This window comes from Ambystoma mexicanum, chromosome 8, assembly GCF_040938575.1.
Source record: "Ambystoma mexicanum isolate Mex_15411 chromosome 8, UKY_AmexF1_1, whole genome shotgun sequence".
Classification (NCBI taxonomy): Eukaryota; Metazoa; Chordata; class Amphibia; order Caudata; family Ambystomatidae; genus Ambystoma; species Ambystoma mexicanum.
This window is the reverse complement of record NC_090929.1, coordinates 283609736-283631587: the sequence shown is the minus strand read 5'-3', so window position 1 is coordinate 283631587 and position 21852 is coordinate 283609736. Positions and strand designations below refer to the sequence as shown.

Here is a 21852-nt window from a genome sequence, read left to right as displayed (position 1 = left end):
TACTTCTATAGTACTCTATGCAAGGTGGTCATGTATATCTCTCTGTGAGTAATTGCCATGGTCTCTTAGTAATTGCCATGGTCTCTTAGGAAAAGCGTCCCTTACTTCTATAGTACTCTATGCAAGGTGGTCATGTATATCTCTCTGTAAGTAATTGCCATGGTCTCTTAGGAAAAGCGTCCCTTACTTCTATAGTACTCTATGCAAGGTGGTCATGTATATCTCTCTGTGAGTAATTGCCATGGTCTCTTAGGAAAAGCGTCCCTTACTTCTATAGTACTCTATGCAAGATGGTCATGTATATCTCTCTGTGGGTAATTGCCATGGTCTCTTAGGAAAAGCGTCCCTTACTTCTATAGTACTCTATGCAAGGTGGTCATGTATATCTCTCTGTGAGTAATTGCCATGGTCTCTTAGGAAAAGCGTCCCTTACTTCTATAGTACTCTATGCAAGGTGGTCATGTATATCTCTCTGTGGGTAATTGCCATGGTCTCTTAGGAAAAGCGTCCCTTACTTCTATAGTACTCTATGCAAGGTGGTCATGTATATCACTCTGTGGGTAATTGCCATGGTCTCTTAGGAAAAGCGTCTCTTACTTCTATAGTACTCTATGCAAGGTGGTCATGTATATCTCTCTGTGAGTAATTGCCATGGCCTCTTAGGAAAAGCGTCCCTTACTTCTATAGTACTCTATGCAAGGTGGTCATGTATATCTCTCTGTGAGTAATTGCCATGGTCTCTTAGGAAAAGCGTCCCTTACTTCTATATTACTCTATGCAAGGTGTTCATGTATATCTCTCTGTGAGTAATTGCCATGGTCTCTTAGGAAAAGCGTCCCTTACTTCTATAGTACTCTATGCAAGGTGGTCATGTATATCTCTCTGTGAGTAATTGCCATGGTCTCTTAGTAATTGCCATGGTCTCTTAGGAAAAGCGTCCCTTACTTCTATAGTACTCTATGCAAGGTGGTCATGTATATCTCTCTGTAAGTAATTGCCATGGTCTCTTAGGAAAAGCGTCCCTTACTTCTATAGTACTCTATGCAAGGTGGTCATGTATATCTCTCTGTGAGTAATTGCCATGGTCTCTTAGGAAAAGCGTCCCTTACTTCTATAGTACTCTATGCAAGATGGTCATGTATATCTCTCTGTGGGTAATTGCCATGGTCTCTTAGGAAAAGCGTCCCTTACTTCTATAGTACTCTATGCAAGGTGGTCATGTATATCTCTCTGTGAGTAATTGCCATGGTCTCTTAGGAAAAGCGTCCCTTACTTCTATAGTACTCTATGCAAGGTGGTCATGTATATCTCTCTGTGGGTAATTGCCATGGTCTCTTAGGAAAAGCGTCCCTTACTTCATAGTACTCTATGCAAGGTGGTCATGTATATCACTCTGTGGGTAATTGCCATGGTCTCTTAGGAAAAGCGTCTCTTACTTCTATAGTACTCTATGCAAGGTGGTCATGTATATCTCTCTGTGAGTAATTGCCATGGTCTCTTAGGAAAAGCGTCCCTTACTTCTATAGTACTCTATGCAAGGTGGTCATGTATATCTCTCTGTGAGTAATTGCCATGGTCTCTTAGGAAAAGCGTCCCTTACTTCTATAGTACTCTATGCAAGGTGGTCATGTATATCTCTCTGTGAGTAATTGCCATGATCTCTTAGGAAAAGCGTCCCTTACTTCTATAGTACTCTATGCAAGGTGGTTATGTATATCTCTCTGTGAGTAATTGCCATGGCCTCTTAGGAAAAGCGTCCCTTACTTCTATAGTACTCTATGCAAGGTGGTCATGTATATCTCTCTGTGAGTAATTGCCATGGTCTCTTAGGAAAAGTGTCCCTTACTTCTATAGTACTCTATGCAAGGTGGTCATGTATATCTCTCTGTGAGTAATTGCCATGGTCTCTTAGTAATTGCCATGGTCTCTTAGGAAAAGCGTCCCTTACTTCTATAGTACTCTATGCAAGGTGGTCATGTATATCTCTCTGTAAGTAATTGCCATGGTCTCTTAGGAAAAGCGTCCCTTACTTCTATAGTACTCTATGCAAGGTGGTCATGTATATCTCTCTGTGAGTAATTGCCATGGTCTCTTAGGAAAAGCGTCCCTTACTTCTATAGTACTCTATGCAAGATGGTCATGTATATCTCTCTGTGGGTAATTGCCATGGTCTCTTAGGAAAAGCGTCCCTTACTTCTATAGTACTCTATGCAAGGTGGTCATGTATATCTCTCTGTGGGTAATTGCCATGGTCTCTTAGGAAAAGCGTCCCTTACTTCTATAGTACTCTATGCAAGGTGGTCATGTATATCTCTCTGTGAGTAATTGCCATGGTCTCTTAGGAAAAGCGTCCCTTACTTCTATAGTACTCTATGCAAGATGGTCATGTATATCTCTCTGTGGGTAATTGCCATGGTCTCTTAGGAAAAGCGTCCCTTACTTCTATAGTACTCTATGCAAGGTGGTCATGTATATCTCTCTGTGGGTAATTGCCATGGTCTCTTAGGAAAAGCGTCCCTTACTTCTATAGTACTCTATGCAAGGTGGTCATGTATATCTCTCTGTAAGTAATTGCCATGGTCTCTTAGGAAAAGCGTGCCTTACTTTTATAGTACTCTATGCAAGGTGGTCATGTATATCTCTCTGTGAGTAATTGCCATGGTCTCTTAGGAAAAGCGTCCCTTACTTCTATAGTACTCTATGCAAGGTGGTCATGTATATCTCTCTGTGAGTAATTGCCATGGTCTCTTAGGAAAAGTGTCCCTTACTTCTATAGTACTCTATGCAAGGTGGTCATGTATATCTCTCTGTGAGTAATTGCCATGGTCTCTTAGTAATTGCCATGGTCTCTTAGGAAAAGCGTCCCTTACTTCTATAGTACTCTATGCAAGGTGGTCATGTATATCTCTCTGTGAGTAATTGCCATGGTCTCTTAGGAAAAGCGTCCCTTACTTCTATAGTACTCTATGCAAGATGGTCATGTATATCTCTCTGTGGGCAATTGCCATGGTCTCTTAGGAAAAGCGTCCCTTACTTCTATAGTACTCTATGCAAGGTGGTCATGTATATCTCTCTGTGGGTAATTGCCATGGTCTCTTAGGAAAAGCGTCCCTTACTTCTATAGTACTCTATGCAAGGTGGTCATGTATATCTCTCTGTGAGTAATTGCCATGGTCTCTTAGGAAAAGCGTCCCTTACTTCTATAGTACTCTATGCAAGGTGGTCATGTATATCTCTCTGTGAGTAATTGCCATGGTCTGTTAGGAAAAGCGTCCCTTACTTCTATAGTACTCTATGCAAGGTGGTCATGTATATCTCTCTGTGAGTAATTGCCATGGTCTCTTAGGAAAAGCGTCCCTTACTTCTATAGTACTCTATGCAAGGTGGTCATGTATATCTCTCAAGGGATTGAGACCATCATGCGCCAGATGGGATGGGATGGGCGTCTTTGGATTGTGAAACCCAACAAAGAGCACGAGTCACTGAACACAATGTCACAACAGAGTTACCTAATTAAAGTGCTCCCACGTTTGTGATGCCACGTTGTTGACATCTCTTTGGAATAATGCAAAAGAGGTATGGAATAAACTGCAAGGCCCTTTCTAAAACATACATACATATGAGTATTATAGAATGTCTCTAAAGGCAGGCAATGAATGCATGGGAATATGTTCATTTGATCATAAAGGTTTAAACATCTGTGCTGGCGTGCGTGTGTTAAATGCACAGTTCCAACTGAACGTTTGTATTTATATTGTTTGTGGGCAAGCTCACCAGTAATCATGTACACCTGTGTCAGTTACAAGGTTTTTACGAAAGGATATGTGGCTCCGTGAGAAGAAGCCAATGCATATGGGTTAGAAAAACAGATGTGACCAGGTGTATGTATGCATGGGAAACCAGAGAATGCGTCTGAGTGTTTCTGTTAGAGAACATGGATATAAGACAGACTGCACGCATCTGTATACAACATAACAGGATGTCCACCTGTATGAGAGAGTACAAGCATAAGATTATAGAATGACTGGAAAATAAAAATAGTCAAACCAAGCACCACAGACTTTTCACTGCATTCTGTTGCCTCTGGTTTATCAGAATGTTTAAGGTTTTGATTTGGTTGATGATTTGGGTTAGGTTTATGACAATTCCTACTGAAGAAATGTTGCTGCAAACATTGGTTTGAAGATGTCAGACCTGTTCCTGGCAGTGTTTGTCAAAAGAAACAGAGCATGCATAAATAAGGTTAATTGAATGGTTCATAAATTCTGAAATCTTCCTGCCATGGATGCTGAAAGAAAGCAAATTGTCTAAGTGCCTGATGGTTTACACCTGTCTCTTTCTTTAATATAGAAACCAAAATTAACTCTTTGTTTGCGGCTTACCAAAATGTGCAAAATGAAAAAAAAAACACACAGTAAAGAATTCACAATCAGCAATGCAATTAAACAATGTGCAGAGGATGCATTTTTTATTTGCATTACTTTAGGAAATGTTGGTGAATTATTCACAAAGGTGTCCTGCACATTTTCAGGGGGTTGTGCTGTAGGGCAAATGATCAACTGCCCAGTCCCCTTGCATACTTTAGTATAAGAAGCATGTACGGTTCTGCCTACACTCAGGCATGACTCTGCTGGGCTGACAATTGACAAATCCCAACCTCAACTGTACTGATTTGATCAACTTCAGAAGGATGAAGACTGAATTCTTAATACACAGATCCAAACCCGGGACCGGCTGGTTCTACATAGATCTCTATAGTATGTGCATACATCTACTGAAATACCCTACTGCTGAGTTTAATGTTCTGTCATACTTGGATAACATTTACAGATACACCGGACTCCATTTCTTCTGGCTAACCCCCACCCAGCCTCATCCAACCCCTCACTGTCCCCTAACATTTCTCTCACTTCCTGAAGATTTTTAACTTTAATTGTGTATTGTTTTTCCAACAACTTGATGATCAACAACATCTATCTGGAAATCCAAGCCTGGATGGCTACTCGTAGTCTATGTTTAAACGATCACAAGACTGAGCTCTTGATCATTGGCTCCCAAGCATGTTTAAACAAATTAGACACGCGCTACTCAGCATTTATCATCGATGGGAACACCATAAAAGTTTCCAGTGAAGTCAAAATGCTTGGGGTTTATCTAGACTCCACTCTATCATTATAAAAACAAGTCAACACCACAGCCTCAACCATGGCCTACACCAACAAGCTCATAAACGTCTGCAAACCATTCCTAGCGACTAATAGCTGTATCACACTCACCAGAGCATTAATCCTTTCAACGCTGGTCTACTGTAACACCTTATTCCTTTACTGTTCTTCACAGAACTTTAAAAAATCTCCAAGTTCTTCAGAACAATGCTCTTAGAACAGCCCTAAACATTCCCTGTCACAGTCACATCCCATCCTTTAGGGGGGAGGCACGTTCGCTACTGGCGCATGACAGAATCACTCTATGATTGCTAGTCATCACACACAAATGCCTCTCTAACACAGCACAAAAATATTTGACTGAAAAATGTTGCAGACATCAGTCAAGCAGACCCACCAGATTCAACCACCTCAACCAACTCACCATCCCAAAATACAACTTAAAAACAGGATCCAGCTTCTCAGTGTTAGCGGCTAAATGTTGAAACTCCCTAACCTCAGACTTAAAAGCAGAACCTTCTCTTTGGTCATTCAGACCCAAAACTAAAGTGTGGCTTCTTGCCGAAGAGACTATCTAGCTGATCTCACCCACCGCTACACCACATAGTGTATATAACTGTATAGATAATTTGCACACTCTGCAATGCTTCTGTGCTTATTAGTGAAATGGCGGTCAAGATCAAGTTTGGGAAAGTTTGCCCAGGCTTGGTAATGAGAAAGCCATGGATCATATTATGGAAATACTGCACAAATGCAGTTTTTGTTGCATTCATGCAAAAAACATGCAATACATATTTGCACTAGTGCGTAAAATGCACTAGTCATGACCAACATCTCTACTAGAAGGGCCCAAATTGGTAGAGAGAGAGAGAAAGAGAGAGATAGAGAGAGAGACGGAGAGAGAGAGAGAGAGAGAGAGAGAGAGAGAGTGTGTGTGTGTGTGTGTATATATAGAAGTTAGAGTTTGTGCGAGAGCAGATTTGTGTGTGTTGTACACGTCAGTATGTGTGTTTGTAGAAAAGAACAGTTTGAAAGGATTACAGGTATAAGAACACATGAATAAGAAATAGAGACACTGGGCCTCATTAGGAGTGTGGCGGCCGCGGAATGAACAGTGCCGGTAAGGGACTGGCACTGTTCATTCCGGGCCGCCACATTCCGACGTCTGCAGCGGGTGCCGCTCTGGACGCCTGGCAAGACCAGACATGCAGAGCAGGACCCGCTAGCAGTCCAGGATGCTAACAACGGGCCCATCATTAACTGGCCCGTTGTTAACATCATCCCTATTCCCATTGAGCCCTATTGGGGCTCAAATGGGAATGGGGATGTACCGGGTCCAATGGCATGGCTACCTCCAAACTCGTAATGAGGCCCAATGTGTCTTTTTAGGTGAAAAAACATAACATGGTGTGTGATTTGTTATTGCCTGTTTGAATGAGTACTTGAATACGTGTGTGTAGAAGAGTGGCAGTGCTTGTATAACAGAGCATAGCTGTGAGGTTTGGTGAGCACCTCTTCATTGAGAACATGGGCATCTTGCCTGCAGATCTGTTTGCAAGTGTGATGTGAAGGCCTGTCAGACGAGTGTGAGTGCTGTATTGCCAGGTTACACAATGGTGAACTCACTAGTGGTGAAGACTGTCTGGATGGTCTTGCTCCTCACATCTCCGTTCATGGCCAGCAGCCGCACGGTGTACTGGGTGGATGCACTCAGGTCTGCCAGGTTATAAGAAGTGGTGTCGGGTCCCAGGATCACTTCCTGCCATTTAAAAAGGATGACAGAGATGAGAGGGCACCCAAAGTGCAGATTGGTGTGACTGCTACTCGATGAATCTGATGGCTTAATCTTATATCTTATTTGCAAAATCATAATTGTTTTGTAATAAATACTTATAGTTAGTGGGTGCCATAAGAATCGCTGACTGTCACAGAGCACCCATTCACTGGAGTATGAATTATTCATTCTGCTTGGTTGCAAGGGATAGAAGTGATAGACGTTGGCATTAACATAGAAGGAACCATTTAGAAATGTTTGGTAAACACATGTAACCACATCTAATCCATGAATCCTCCAGTTTTGACATGTGGTACGAAATTGACAAAATGGACAATACAGATTTCAATAGGATTAACTGCACATGATTAAAGATGTAACTTATGTAGCTATTAACTATTCATTACTTTGCCATTGCAACGCGACTACGTGGAAGTGGTAAGCTAGGTGTTACAGCAAAGTCCATGCGTGTGTGCATGCCTGCATGTGTACCAGGGCGTAGGTACTCTACCTTGAGGGTTCCATCCACAGACTCGTACATCAAGATGAAGCCAGTGATGATGGAGCGAGGAGGCCTCCAGGTCAGCAGGGCTGTCTCAGACTGAATCTCACTTGCCGCAAGATCTCGAGGAGCATCGAGGGCTACGAAAAAGACACACATGTTCATACATTAGAGCGGTTCACTCACAAAAGTAAACTAAATATGGGACCTAAAGGGTGGAGCTTTGAGGATATAGCTGCCATTACCCTCTGTGATGACACAGAGCTTGGCGAATTGTACATAACTATTTTCAGAACTGATCATTTAGTCCAGGTTGAAAATCAATAGCTGATATTTGCTATAACATTTCTCATGTAATTCATATATTCAGACTATGTATAACTTCTTAGAGTTACATGAATAATTACATACAAATAAAGTATGTATTTTTGATATCCACATCCCCACCTGGATCCGCAACTGGACAAGGCCTTTGTACATGCCTTTTTGATACTACCAATGATATCCTCCTTGCACAATACTTCTGCCAATATTTGCACTCTCTGTCACTTAAGATAATGATTGTGTCATTTGTCAATTTCGATGCTGTCATTCATGATGTCCTATGTCATACTGTCAGAAATGTTGTTTATGAAGTCAAATGTGAGCTCATGAGCAGGGCAGGCATGAGTGGTGACTGGTGGATGGACATGGTATAATGGAATTGATTTCCATACCTTGTATAATTCAGTGGGCTGTTTTGTAGGTTTGGTGTCAATACCCTAAAAAAAATATTTTCTAATTTTGACAAGGGTTTCTGGTGCATAGGTTACAGCTTGATCATAGTAAAGCACCATAAATTACCTTAAACAAAGCTTTTTCACTTATCTGTTTGATTTTGTGTGTATATGCTTTGTCCAAGTATCACTATCACTTGCGCAAAATCAGCATTACTGTATCCTTCAACTCCATGCTATGCCCTAACTGTTTTACCCACACAGTGGTGATGTGACAAGTGCAGTACCTCTCACTGCAGTACCTAAGGGTATGAGCTGCAGTCCCAATACGTCAACTCATGGCACATTTTCCCAGGCACAATTGCCTACAGGCACCTCTCCCTTCCCCCTTCCCATATACAACCATCGTCTAGGTCTTTGTGGCACACGCCCCATGTGTTTGCAAGATTCTCACAAAGACCGCACCACATCATGAGTCAACACAGTTATGCAGACATTTGAGTAGAACCATATCCACACGGATTGTGGACATACTACACTGTAGAGGTACAAGTGTTTGAAATCCTAAATGTCAATAGATGTATATGTAATTGTAATTGTTTGTTTGTAAAGCACTTATACACAAGTGAAGTGCTTTGAAGCGCTTCAAGGAGGGAAGGGAACAAGGGACTACAGTAGTCATTCTTAGGCCTTGAATTTTCTGAATGATCTCACATACATTGACTAGCATAATAGGCCTGCAGCACTTCTACTAGTGCAAGTGCAGGACAGGAGGGAAGGAAATGGGGTGGGGGGCAGGGATGAGCATACAATCAACAGGCTGCTGTACTAGGTCTAATGACTTGTCAAATAGTACAAGTGCATGAGAAAGAGTGCGGAGGGAAGGAGGGAGAAGGTGGAAAAGGACATACAGAACAATAAACTACCCTACTAGGTTTGGCGGCATTCAGATTGATTGATGATAGGTCATCATCAAATGCGCTTATGCCCCAGTGTTTCATGCATAACCAAGCTAGGGAGGGGACTAAAAGGGAGGATGGGACACACGATCTTGCTAGGCCTATTGCATTCACTGCCATGCAAGTGCACAGGCAGGAAGCGTGATGAAGGGGGACAAGTGCGTCCAGTCCATCAAAATATATTTCCAATTGTTAATGGCGAGCTTGACAGATTTTTACCAATCCACAGAAATGTTTTCCCCTTGGACAAAGCACCAATCAATCATCCATTATGGTGTATGTTTATACGGCAGTTTTTGCTGCGATGGTGAGCAAACGGTACTGTGGGAAGTAGAATGGGAGATGGGCGCGATGCCTGCATAATGCGAAACAGGAGAAGGAACTATGAGCGAGTTCACGAATAAAGCATTCACACCAACAGCACACTATATGTTGCCTGCTGAAATATACGTTGTGTGAGGGAGCCTTGTAATATTAAATAGAGAGCATTTTCAGACACAGAATGTCCTTTCTACTTTAATCTTAGCTGATAGCAAAGTGCTGCTTTTGCTGACACGGCACACCACCTGTCAGTCACCCAGACGATCCCAGTACCTCTCGCCATCTGATGGATGTATCTGTTGTTTAGTCGAGATAAGGCTCAGCACACTGCCATGTAACTAGTGCTGCAATCTTGACTTTTGAAGTTATCTGCTCCTTACTGCGCCCTGGTTAGTGTTAGCTGCAAATTGTAGCAGTACACTTCTTTACCTGTTTTCTGTTCTATACATTTAGATTACCTTGCTGACATATGCATCAGTAATTACTATTCCTGTTCTGAGACCTTTACAGATTGCTAAATATTTTCCAAAAAGGACTTTGATATTAGAGTTCAACATGAGCCAGGAAACCTGTCCCTGTTTCTAATTCATTCACAACCCTTATGTTCTTCAGCACATGAATGCTAGTCTCAGACTTTGGGCCTTGATACCGCTGGGGCTATTAGCGTTACCGCAAAACCCCTGGTGCTATTAGCGCCGGATCACAGGTTTGGCGGAACAGTAATTCCCCATTCGCCTTTCGGTCCATTCGGGAATCCTCCATTCACCAATGGGGAATTTTCGGCACTACTACCGTTGGCGGTATTAATGGATGGTAATAGCACTGCAAATCAGCAAAATCAGGGCGGATCAACCCCCAGCTCTGAGCTGGGGGTAAATCCTACCAAGCCAGTGATTTAGTCGACCCTTAAATACAGCGATAATAGCGTTACCACTGCATTTAAGGGTTACCGCCAAACTCATGATGAGGCAGTTTGTGTAATTGAGGCCGCAATCTTCTTTTTCCGTTCCCTAGAGCTCTGCTCTGTGATCAGTGTTTGTAGATTTAGAGGCCCCCTTATTGGAGGGCGCAGGGAGGGTAGTGGGGGGGGCAGCATTTATGTATTATGTTCTTGGGAAAACCTATTAGGGTAAGCTTTCATGTTGCTTTTCCTTAGCTATGAGCACAAATAAGACTGTCTGCTAAGAAAAATATACTTATATACTGATTCAAATACTGAGGAGAACAATTGCAAGGTATATTGTGTTTATTTAACAAGAAGGTGACCATTCAAATGGTGATGGGAATACATGTTGGGTATATTGTGGCTTTTTACCAAGAAGGTGACAATGCCCCAACTCCTTACCTGTAGTGAATTTGGTGGTCATGGATCCACTCTTCTCTGATCCCCGGACAGCATAGATTGTCAATGTATATTGTGTTGAAGGCTGTAGACCAGTTATATCACTTTCCACAATGTTTCCAGAAATGGTTTTGGTAATTTCTGGCTCTAGACAGAAAAATATATACAAATGATAGAGTTATACTTGTTCAGGACTTTTGAAACTGTGCAATCAGTGTGGCAAAGCATACTATATACTCTCTGAAATATTGGGAACCCCCTTCAGATTAGATTCTACTGGTGAGTTGTTCTGGGGACAATATTTCCCACTTTATAGATCAGAGAACACAAAGGGGGTTTGGCTGATTTTCTAAGTAAAACAAAGACCAATAAGGAGCTAGCTCAGTTTAAAACTTCAAATGAAATATGGAAAAAGGTCCCTGAAAAATATTTCTCCAGGCCTTCTTTGGGGTGTGAGATCTTCATTAAAAATGGCAATATTAATTTATTTACACTGACACATAATTCACTTGCATCTCAGATCATGTAAGCAGTGTATTTCATAGCTGAATGGATCATTTTGAGATGATGACTGTACACAACCGCAGTAGTGAAGTAGTGATGCTACCATACATGGAATTGGAGATCACCTGGAAGCTGGTAAATGGTGGTGAAAAGTGTGGGATATCAGGCACGCTAATATATGTTCCCTTGCAATCTTTGTGAAGTGTTCTCCCTCACGCTGAAAAGGACTGGGAAGAGATGTATTACCTCTATGCTTCTTGCCATCAGGTGTAGCAGCAATCATCGAGCACGAGAGTTTGCCTAATTTACAGGTTGCTGACTTCTCTATTAGCAGTTGGGGCAGCCCAAATTTCTAGAATTCGGACTAGTCTTAAGACTCTAAAGAGGCCATTGAAGTCCCTTGCCCATTCCTGTGGCATGTGGCACCTGTGAACACATGAATCCCATGCCGCCAACCTACACTCGGCTTCTGATCTGGAAGAGTTGCTTCCACTCATCATTTGCTGGTTATTTGCAGAGCTCTCTAGCGAGGAGTGTTCAATTAGATGGGGTGAAGCAATACACATGGAAGCAGGACCATTGGAACGCAGCCACTGGAGAAGCTTCCTTCATGTTAAGAGTGAGAAACATTGCACAGACAACGCAAAGGGACACAAGTGAGCAAAACCTGTATGCTCCGCACACGTCTCAGGTAGAAACACCCGCGTCCCATCGACGTACCGTTATCAGCACTGTAGGAAATGACGTAGCTGTCCACAGATGCAATGGATGGTTGCCAGACGGCCAAGGCTTCAGTCTCTGTGATGTTCATGGCCATCAGCCCCGATGGTCTGTCCAGTTCTGAGTAAAGGGAAAATGTGGTCATTATTAAACGTATGGTACATCGTCAATGCGAACTGTAATCTCTGATCTCTCATTTGATACATTTCTGAAAAAGTTCTGCTGAGTTTTCTGAAACATTATCCAAGTTCTCACAGTTCTGTTCCGTAACGGCGTTCATTCATCAACAGTGTTTTTTTTCGATGGGGTTTTGCTGCATTTGTTTTCTTCGAAAAAACTAATTGAAAAATATAGGGGGTTGTGAGTAAGGGCAAAGAAGGGGTGGGGGTACGGAATAGTGTAACATTAACAGAGGAGGAGGAGTTGGGGGAGAAGCACTCAAAAATAAAAACATAAAAATGTCGATGAGTTTTTCCGAACAAAACCTTTGGCCAAAACACCCATAAAAAAAACCCACTGTTGATGAATGAACATAAAACCCCTCTAGCCATATTATTTCTTGGAACCATTTGTATGGCTCACAATCTCACCTTGTTGATCACCCTTCCTGCGAGGCCCCATATTAATATTTACCTGTGATTTAATATTTGTCCATGTGAATCAGCTGATCTCATCAGTATATCTACAGCTGTGCATTTGCATGTATACTTACTTCTTCTAAGACTAAAGACAGAGCAGCATGTTAGCTATTTGGTGGGCCTGGCATAGAGCATGACTTCATACTGTACTAGTTAGAACGTTCTGATCGTTCCTTCAGTGTCACGTGACAGTTAGGCGCACATGTTCGCTCATTGATGCCATGTTTGATCTCTTCTCTGAATCTGAGTGTAAAGTTTATAGTGTAGGGTGTCTAAGCAGTGCCCTGGATTTTTCTATTATCCTTGCTCTAGCAGAGACAGGTAGGTCTGTGGGTCTGAGGTGCCCGGGCTCAAGTATTGATGGCTTTCTTTTTGTTAAGGGTCAGTGAAAGCTTAATCAGGGGCTCGCCAGATATTTTGGACCACACACCCATCAGCCCTGGTGGATCATGAGAACATCTGGACACCACTGGACTTCCTGTCCTTCTGTGCAGAACTGAAACTCTCAGCCTTCATTTTTTCTTCCTGACTCAAATTTTCAGGGAGGGTCTCTGATTCTATCATCATGTTATTTTGTTCATTCTATTTGATAGACAATCCCGTGTTCCCATTAGTGATTTTCAAGCTTCTGCTATCCTTCCCTGTTGTGGTCTCCTCCACTCCAGGGTTCCCATTAGTGATTGTGACCAAGCAGTTTAGGCTGCACTTCCGCTTTTGGGGTGGCACTAAGCCTGATTTGTATATGATCTTTCCCCTTTCTGTAATGGATTGGCAGGTAAAGAACGATGTTCGAGAGAGTGTTAAGGGTGATGCCAGAGGTTAAGATGAATTCTAAACCTCCCGGCCAACAACTCTTTAGATTTGCTGCAATTCTTTCTGATAGGGCAGGTACTTGCCTATTTAATGGCAATTAGAGGCAATGAGACAAGTACTTTAGCAGCGTTCATTGGTAGTGGCAAACATTCCCTAGGCTATCGATGTCAATCATTGTTAGTGATGCACGTTTCTAGAAATTAGATGGCAATACTTAATGGGGATAGTAGAAAGATGTTTGGTAGCAACGCTCGCCAGTGGGACACGTACCTGGGCATTTGATGTAAATCCTTTGCAATGGAGCAAGTACATGGGCTTTTGTTGCCATCCCTTGATAACATGGATCAAGGTCCGGGAAATTGCCATAGGGGAATGAGAGCGGGCATTCTTCACCGCTTTGAGCTCCTCCTTGGTCTCTCTGTGTGGGACCTGGGAGGAGACCTCTGCTGCTGAGGAAGTTGGCTATGCAGATTCAAAGTTGTAAGCTGTTCCCAGGTTTCTTTTTCCAAACTTAATAATTAAAAAAAAAAAAAGCATGCAGTTCAGAGCTGCATTGACCTTTTCAGATGCCACACTGGTTCTTCATCGATTGCTGTAGCTTCTTCCTATTAAGTGCTTGTTTGAATGTCAGGAGGTCAACTTTGCCACCAAAACTACTTCCTGCCCCTCAAACTCTGTAATTTTCTTCTGTCTTGCAACATAAGATGATGGGTGTTATAAACTAGCCTTGCATAATGTGTGTTCTTCCCCCTGATCTATTTTAGTTTTCTACTTCTCTGTCCAAGTGATATTTGTGTTTGTGTGGTGACACGCACACAATGCAGTGCACCGAGATTTCCACACTACAGCCATGTTCAGACTGTACATTTTATTTCAACCCCTTTTTCATCTTTTTTCAAGGCAACTGGATATATGATGGCACAGGCGGGGGTAGATGTGGGTATTGTCGCGTGTCTTTGATGTCTGTTGGCCTGTGCTGGTCGCCTCAAATGTTCAAAGTCTAGGATTGTTGCTTTCCTTTGCGTCAGCTATGTTCTGTTCGCTGGTCATGCTTCAGTACTTTATTCTTACCTGGTAGCTGAAGTGTTTTGTGTAAAGACGACTGTGGTTGTCCCAGTGCAATGACACTTGCAACACATGTCACCCCGGCTGCAAAATGGATCTTGATGCAATTTTCCCACACAACATCAGTTTCACATGCATTTTTCTCCTCCCTAAGTAGGAAAGTGGCCAGTGTGGTAATAAGGGTGTTTGATACAGTTAATGGGCCTCATTAGGAGTTTTCCAGTGGTGTAATAGCGTACTGGCACTTTACTGCACCGGCAAACTCCAAGCCACTCCACCAGCAAAAATAGCCGATATTACCAGCAACGGTATTTCCTGTGCTGGTAATATCGGCAAAACCACCCATGGAGTCGTGCGGAACTCCATGGAATGGGGTTTAACATCCCTTACTAGCACTCGGAATGGTGTTAGCGGTTGCCGGTAACCTGGCGGTAATACCGCCACAGCAACCTCGTAATGAGGCCCACTGTCGATTGAGGGCATATGGAAAATGTATTTGCTCTCAAATGAAATTGGCATTGGTAACATTCTTTAATGCACTACCCAGGAATCTCCATAACTACAACCAAATAATCACAATGTCCGTTTTTCAGAAATAAACCAAAACAAGGCATGGTGGTCCGAAAGTACACATTGAATACTATGCCCAATATCTACCCTCACCCACAAAGGCACTTGATAGGTTATGCGAGGATGAGCTACGGGACTGGCTTTGGTAAATGGCATGAGATCTGTAGCCCCTTTTTTAAAAGTGAGAGTACAGTTTCAGATGTAAAGTCTGAAACTGGAAATGTTTGTATTCTTTTTCCATTACTCGGTGATTTTGAGAGCAAGCTACCTGCATGCGAAGCGCACGGAAATAGCAGAGTGAGAGTGTTTTAGAGTATACTCGTTTGAAATACTGATTGTATGTATTATACATCTACAATGATGTGAATTACAAAATTGCATTTCTGTTCGTAAGGCATTGTTATGTTACGTTGAACGTTGATTTATAGCGCACACTTCTACCGCCCTGAGCGGGCTCCAGGCACTTTGTGTGTGGTACAGTGCTGGGACAGTTCTGAAGCCTTTTTCAAGTGTATATGTTTGCATGGGATTTGTAAAGTCTGAAGCTAGCAGGGCAGCAACTGGGCGCTATGCATAGGAGGAAGATGTCTTCTGGCACATTACAGGTCACCGGGTGCTACTCTAATGAAGGACTGAGCATGTTTCCCAGTACCCAACTGTTACATGTTTCCATACACTAAATAATGCCATGTTTGCCGGCTAGTAGATGGTGCTAGCAGCCCACTTCCCAAGTTAGTAGGCACGATTGCAGCACGGCTTTCCCATGGGAAGCAGGTAGCGACCACCATGTATGGCACACCAGACGCGGCAATGTGAATCCTGGACAAACAACCAGGGTGCCATGCTCCTTTTCCGGAGAGGAAAGACTGCCCACGAGAGGCAGCTGAGCGGGATTTGCTCACAAGAAACTAAAAATAAGATACCAGTCGTAGAGATGACCGCCAGGGCTTCAACCCGGGCCATTTGTAAAATGTCCATATCGAGGAGCGCAGGCGGAGGAGAAGCAGCGATGCCAAGATCGCGCGCGGAGCAGGTCACGTGGGTGAGGAATAGGGAGACGATGGGTGGATGGAGTCAGGGATCCAGTTTCAGATGAGGGCGAGATGTGGATGGACATGGCAAAATAAATGGAATGTGGGATTTGGCAGGCAAATAAAGCCTGTGTGCGTGGCATCACCATGGGCTGCTACCAATCCCATAAGAGGTATGGAATGTAATGGCACTCAGTTCATCATTGTCGGAAGAATGGAAGGCTCTGCCACTTGCGAATGGTCCCATAACCGATGATGAAGAAAGGTTATCTATAACGTGCTTAATACCCAGAGGTTTCTAAGCGAAGAACCGGGGATCCAACCTGTTGTGCTCTGTGTCGTTCTGCTTCCAAAGCAAGCACGTTGCCCCTGAGCTATACTTCCAAGGATGACTGAGGTGAGTGAGTAAGCTTCCAAGGCAAGCACGTTGCCCCTGAGCTATCCTCAGCGAGGATGACTGAGCTGAGTGAGTAACCTGTGAGCTATCCTCTCAACATTAGCAAATACTGGTAAACGGTGGTCTACGTGCCCAGGTGGTTTGGAATAAGGATGAGGACTATTTAACTAGCTGCTTCAACTGAAACCCTATTTCACTTTAATGTGCACACCTTTTCTACCATTTTAGAGGGACCTGTGAAATGAGTTCTTTGCTACCAACTCAGGGTTGCTTCCTGAGCAGAGGTGGGCTGTTGAGCAATAGTGGTATTGTGATCTAACTTATGCACACGATCCATTTGCCCTTTCATGACAGTTGATCACCTTCAGAAGGGTCACATCGTAATGTGCTCATAAATGCATTACACATTGTTCCACAATAACTTGGAGTCATTTCAAATTCCATTATCAATTCCCTAGAGCTATTCTGCGGACATATTTTTTGGAACAGTAATCAAACAGAAACCAGGAAAATACATTAATTTAAGATGATTCCATGTATACAGGACTGTCTACCTCCAATCCGGATCCTACGTGTGAACAAATCATAACTTTTGAGAGTATGAATTTCTGAAAAATTTGACCGCGAGCTTACTTCTTGTTTGCCAAATATGGAGCACACATTACCAGGAACCAGGGCTTTAAGTGTGCTCAGCCGCTGCAGTCTCCAAAAAAGAAACCTTGATCTAAAACTCTGCCGGGTTCACGTGATGTTCTTACCCTCCCTGATTTCCTAGCACACGGAATTGCATCAAAAGATGATGAGTGGCAATACTGGTTTGTCCAAGCGGATGTCATTATCAGCCAATTTTGAAATTACATTATCAGTTAAAATAATAAGGAATTAGATTAATTGTTCTCTAACAGTGAAGAGAAGTGAAGCAAAATATAGAGAACGCGTATTGATTGATTGATTTATTTATTTATAGAGTGCCTTATACCAAAGCTATTTGCAGTATATTACATAGTAGTCTTGTCATTGGAATGACGCAAAGAAATCAATGGACACCAGTCAGGGAGGTCCCTTAAGTAAATTGAGGGAATGAAATGTGATTGCCTTATTGTGATTTTATTTCCATTTCATATTTGAAAATCTTGATTGTAGCTGATGTTTTTGGCTGTACATGTGTTATATTTAAAACACCTTAATTGTGTTTACATCTTCCATGTTCAGTACAAAGGCTTGAATGCGTTTGTTAGGCCTCTCCTTTAATTACACAGGCCGTGCATCTTTTAAAGGTTCCCTAACCTCTTGCAGGGTGCCGGGGTTGTGGGGAGGGGGGTGGGACTGGCCTATATGGAACTCTGGAGATTTCCTAGTAGACCTCTGCACCTTGGCCTCCTCGTGTGGTAACCTATTTTATTTCCAAATTTCTCATAGGAAAATGGTTGATCTTGCTGAAAATGTGTAATATGGGTCCACTTTGAAAATTAATTCCAGGACCTATTTTGGTTCCCAATCCACCTCTGACCTCTTGGGATTCGACACCAAACACGTGTTTCGTCCGACCCCCAAATGTATTATCCCTCCCCCCTAGATTTCTTATCCCACCTAAAGCCCTGCTATCAACCCAGGTCTTTTTCACTGTCTATGCCTCATGTAGGATGTCGCCAGCATCTTCTTACCTGTAGTCACGGGTCCAGAGATCGGCTCGCTCTCCTCAAGGGCTTTGACCGAGATGATAGTGACTAAATATTCAACGCCAGGAATCAGCTTGACCAGGGAGGTTCGTGTCTTGCCTCCATCCACCGTCACAGTCTTCGGCTCACCTTTTATTATGGAGAAGAAGGAAAGAGACGTCAACCATGAATGGCAACCACTTACAGAAAGGCAGTGAAGATTCCTCTCGGAATGAAAATGAGGTGTGATCTCAGAGTGACAGATAACTAAACATTTCACAATAGGGCCAAACCATTCTTCAGCTCAGAAGGTGAAAATCATTCTATTCATGCATTATCGAATAAATATGGACACTTAACAGGAGACATATGCCAGCATTGCACAATTCCTTTACAGGAATGATTCCTTTACAGAAGAGCTAGATTGTCTATTTAAGTCTTCGCCCTGCGAAAGTTTATAACAGCAGTCTCTCTCGGTTAAATGGGGACTCACCTCTTTGGTAGTGAGTAAAACATCAATTTGTTTTACTGCATATTTTTACCGCAAACAGATTGATGCCCAGCACCCATTGTTGTTTACCCTCTATGGCGTCAATAATTTTATAAAGGCAAGTGTACTTTTCAGTGGTCTGCAATTCTGAGGGTGTTTTCTGCTCTAAAACTTTTATATTGGCTGCGGTTCCTGAAGTTATAATTGCAATGAGAATGACGTCTTAGAATTAGAATTGAAGGTTGCGATTGCCATCCTATCTAGGTTTTCCTCCTAACAGGTTTCTGCTTCTTAAAATGTGATAGAAGCATTTTACAACGATGTCCTATGATGAGCGCTCCCTCCTAAAACTCAAGAGCTTTGCGCTATGGCTAGCATAGTATTAGTGCACGAGGGAAAGTAATTTACTTTTGGGATAGTTTCCTGAAAGCGTTTGTGGTGTTCACTACAGCATAGAATGATTCATTCAGTGAAACATCGCAGTAATGAGTCTCCCCCCATTTGGTGACACCCTGATATGTTCATATGGACATGTCCAGGCTCTCACCTCCGCTAGTTGGCACGTAGGTGATCCTGAAGCTGTCCACCCGTGTCTGTGGGGCAGTCCAGCTGACAGTGACTGAGTTCTCTGTAATGTCGGAGAAGGAGAGTCCCTTTGGAGATCCCACAGCTGCAAGCAATGAAAAACAAACACAAGTCATTAAATATATGTGATCCCATCCTGGCCATGAGTCCTAAAGATTTCGGGAATCCATAGTCTGAAATACGTTGATATACAATGATATTGCTGTTATAAATACAAAATATGCAACTAATACAATAGTTTGAATGGAAACAGAAAGCCAGTGTATGGCTCACCAAATTGTGCCGTGGGTAGAGTGACCCTGAGGCTGTGTTTACAAGCGTGCCCCTCTTTGCCCCGGCACAGTCCTGTGTCCGACGGATGACTCTCCTCTCGGTGTCCTTTGTGCTCAGTCCCCATCTGTGGCTGGGGTGTGTGGGAGGGTAGGCGGGTTCCTTTAAGAGCACACAACCTAACTGAGGTGGTGCTGGGAATAAGTACCTGGCAGAGAACAACCGGATGCATGCACCTGGAACAGCCTGGTAAAAGGTACTGCGATGATTTAGTAGTATCATCTGCCAAACCAAATTGCCAACACCTTCATTTTACCAGAAACGTGTGCCAAAGGGCCTGGTAGTGCCTGTTAAACAATTATTTTGAGTGTGTGCACGCAAAGAGTTGGGATCCCAGCAATGTGCCTGGAACATATGGAAAAGTACATAGAGGTGAGCACTAGAACGGCGAACCAAATGCATTATGGGTTTTATAGAAGAAAAGCACTGCTCCGTCTGTTGGGTGGGTGGAGACGGTGGCCAAGCATACTCTATAGTAATTGAACATCAAACAAGGTCCCTTTAATACAGCTGTGCTGGATCGTAATTAGAAATACATTTTCATGATATTTTCATGTCCACGCTGGGTTTTAATTATTTTCCAACAAAAAAGTCACAGTCTTATTTTCTTATTTCATTTGACCCTATAGCCAACACATGTTTCGACCCTTCCTGGATCTTCATCAAGGACAATTTGTAAAAGGACTTGTCCTCGAGTTTTTTGGAACCTTGGTCAAAATTGTTGAATACTTATAGATGATAAAATTGCTGAGTGGTCTGCGCGATGCCGGTCGGATGTTAGGAGTATAATCTATGGATCTGATGGTGTTCCTAGTGTACATACAATAATGTTCACAGTTGACGAGTTGGTCCAATTAGGCAGGGTCGAAACACGTTTTGGCTGCAGGGTCAAATTACTTATAATGGCGCAAGTTGGACAACTTGCTATTTGATGAGTAAGATTTTATTTGGGGGGGGGAATTGAAAACCTAGTGTGAACATGACAATACCATGAGGATTCTCTTTTAATGATGACCCAGTGCAGTTGTGTTAAAGGGGCCTTGGTTGATGCCTGGAACATATGATTAGGATCCCAGTGGGGAAGAGAACATAAGGACATGCACATAGATTTCACTCTGATCTGATAGGGCATTGCTCAGGGTTAGCCTGGAATATGTGATTTCCCATTGGTCTCGCCAGTTGCAGAGAGGCAATGTGCCAGTTGCTAGTAGTGACAGTCCCATTGTGTCTTGTAAGTGATCTACTGCAAGAGGATGAAGGTAGAAAACCCCTCCATTGCACAGTGGGCTTAGATGTTACTATTTAGCAGTGTTTCTGCTCTATGGGTTTATTTGTCAGCATAGTGCCCAGGAGGCTTAAGTAGGTTTCTGCCTTACAGAATGTTTCATGATGGATGCATGAGCTTGTAAGGGAAACCACAGAGTTCAAATGGCATTTCTAAAACAGAAGGGGTTCGCCCTTCTCTTTGAGGAGAATATTGAAGGCTACCTTGGCTTTTGTATAAAATTAATCCGATAATAATAATAATATAGCGATACAAACCCTCGGGTATCTGAGCGCTCCTTATTATTACCAACAGTCTGTGGTGCTCATTTATCGACCTCAGAAGGATGAAAGGCTGAGTTTGGCCCTGCTGGGATTCGAACCTGCGTCAGCAGGCTCTGCACAGATGTCAAAGCTAGCACTCTACTTGCTGTGCTATCGGACCGCCATGATGCACCCATATATGCCAGAAGGCAGAGAAACATCTGAGTATTTGGGGACACATTAACATCCTGGAGGGTCTTTTCTTCTTCAGGAGCTTCTTTCTCTGTTTTCCCTTCCATGCGGTCTTTGCCATTTTTAACACAAGGGTCCCTTAAGCTTGGAACCTCTATGGTGGTCAAAGAGAGGACCTCGGGCAGGCAGAGACCTCCTAGCTGAGTCTTACTTTCCCGGTGCATCTGTTATATCATGTGTGTAAATCAGGGCTTGCTATCCTGAACTCTTTGTCTTTCTTGACATGTCACCTTGTAGAGAGGAAAAAGGTCCGATCACATTGTGCAACTGTGCAGTTGCTGGCCGTTGAACACTGAGCTCTACGGGGGAGTGGCCTGGTGCAGGTTGGCTTTCAGCACAGCAGAACATGTTCGTGTTTCCCTAATGCATAAGCCGATTTTGAAAGTCACATACAATTACCATGAACCTTTTTCGTAATTAGTCATATTTGCATAGCAAGCAGGTGTTTCTGAGTAGCCCTGTTGCTGTATGGATTATCCGTGAAAATGCCTGC

At 42.9% G+C, this 21852-nt stretch overlaps 1 protein-coding gene across 5 annotated transcripts in view; it reads right to left on the bottom strand.

Moving 5' to 3' along the window:
* The window catches only part of TNC (tenascin C), a 156465-nt gene that overhangs the window by 18418 nt on the left and 116195 nt on the right, over positions 1–21852 (bottom strand). For all 5 annotated transcript variants that reach the window (XM_069609670.1, XM_069609671.1, XM_069609673.1 and 2 more), the window contains 6 exons: positions 19213–19335; positions 18182–18325; positions 12004–12123; positions 10783–10926; positions 7451–7581; positions 6792–6924 (listed from right to left, as the gene is read on the bottom strand). In XM_069609670.1, coding sequence (XP_069465771.1) covers positions 6792–6924; positions 7451–7581; positions 10783–10926; positions 12004–12123; positions 18182–18325; positions 19213–19335 — 795 coding nt within the window. The remainder of the gene's footprint in view (positions 1–6791; positions 6925–7450; positions 7582–10782; positions 10927–12003; positions 12124–18181; positions 18326–19212; positions 19336–21852) is intronic.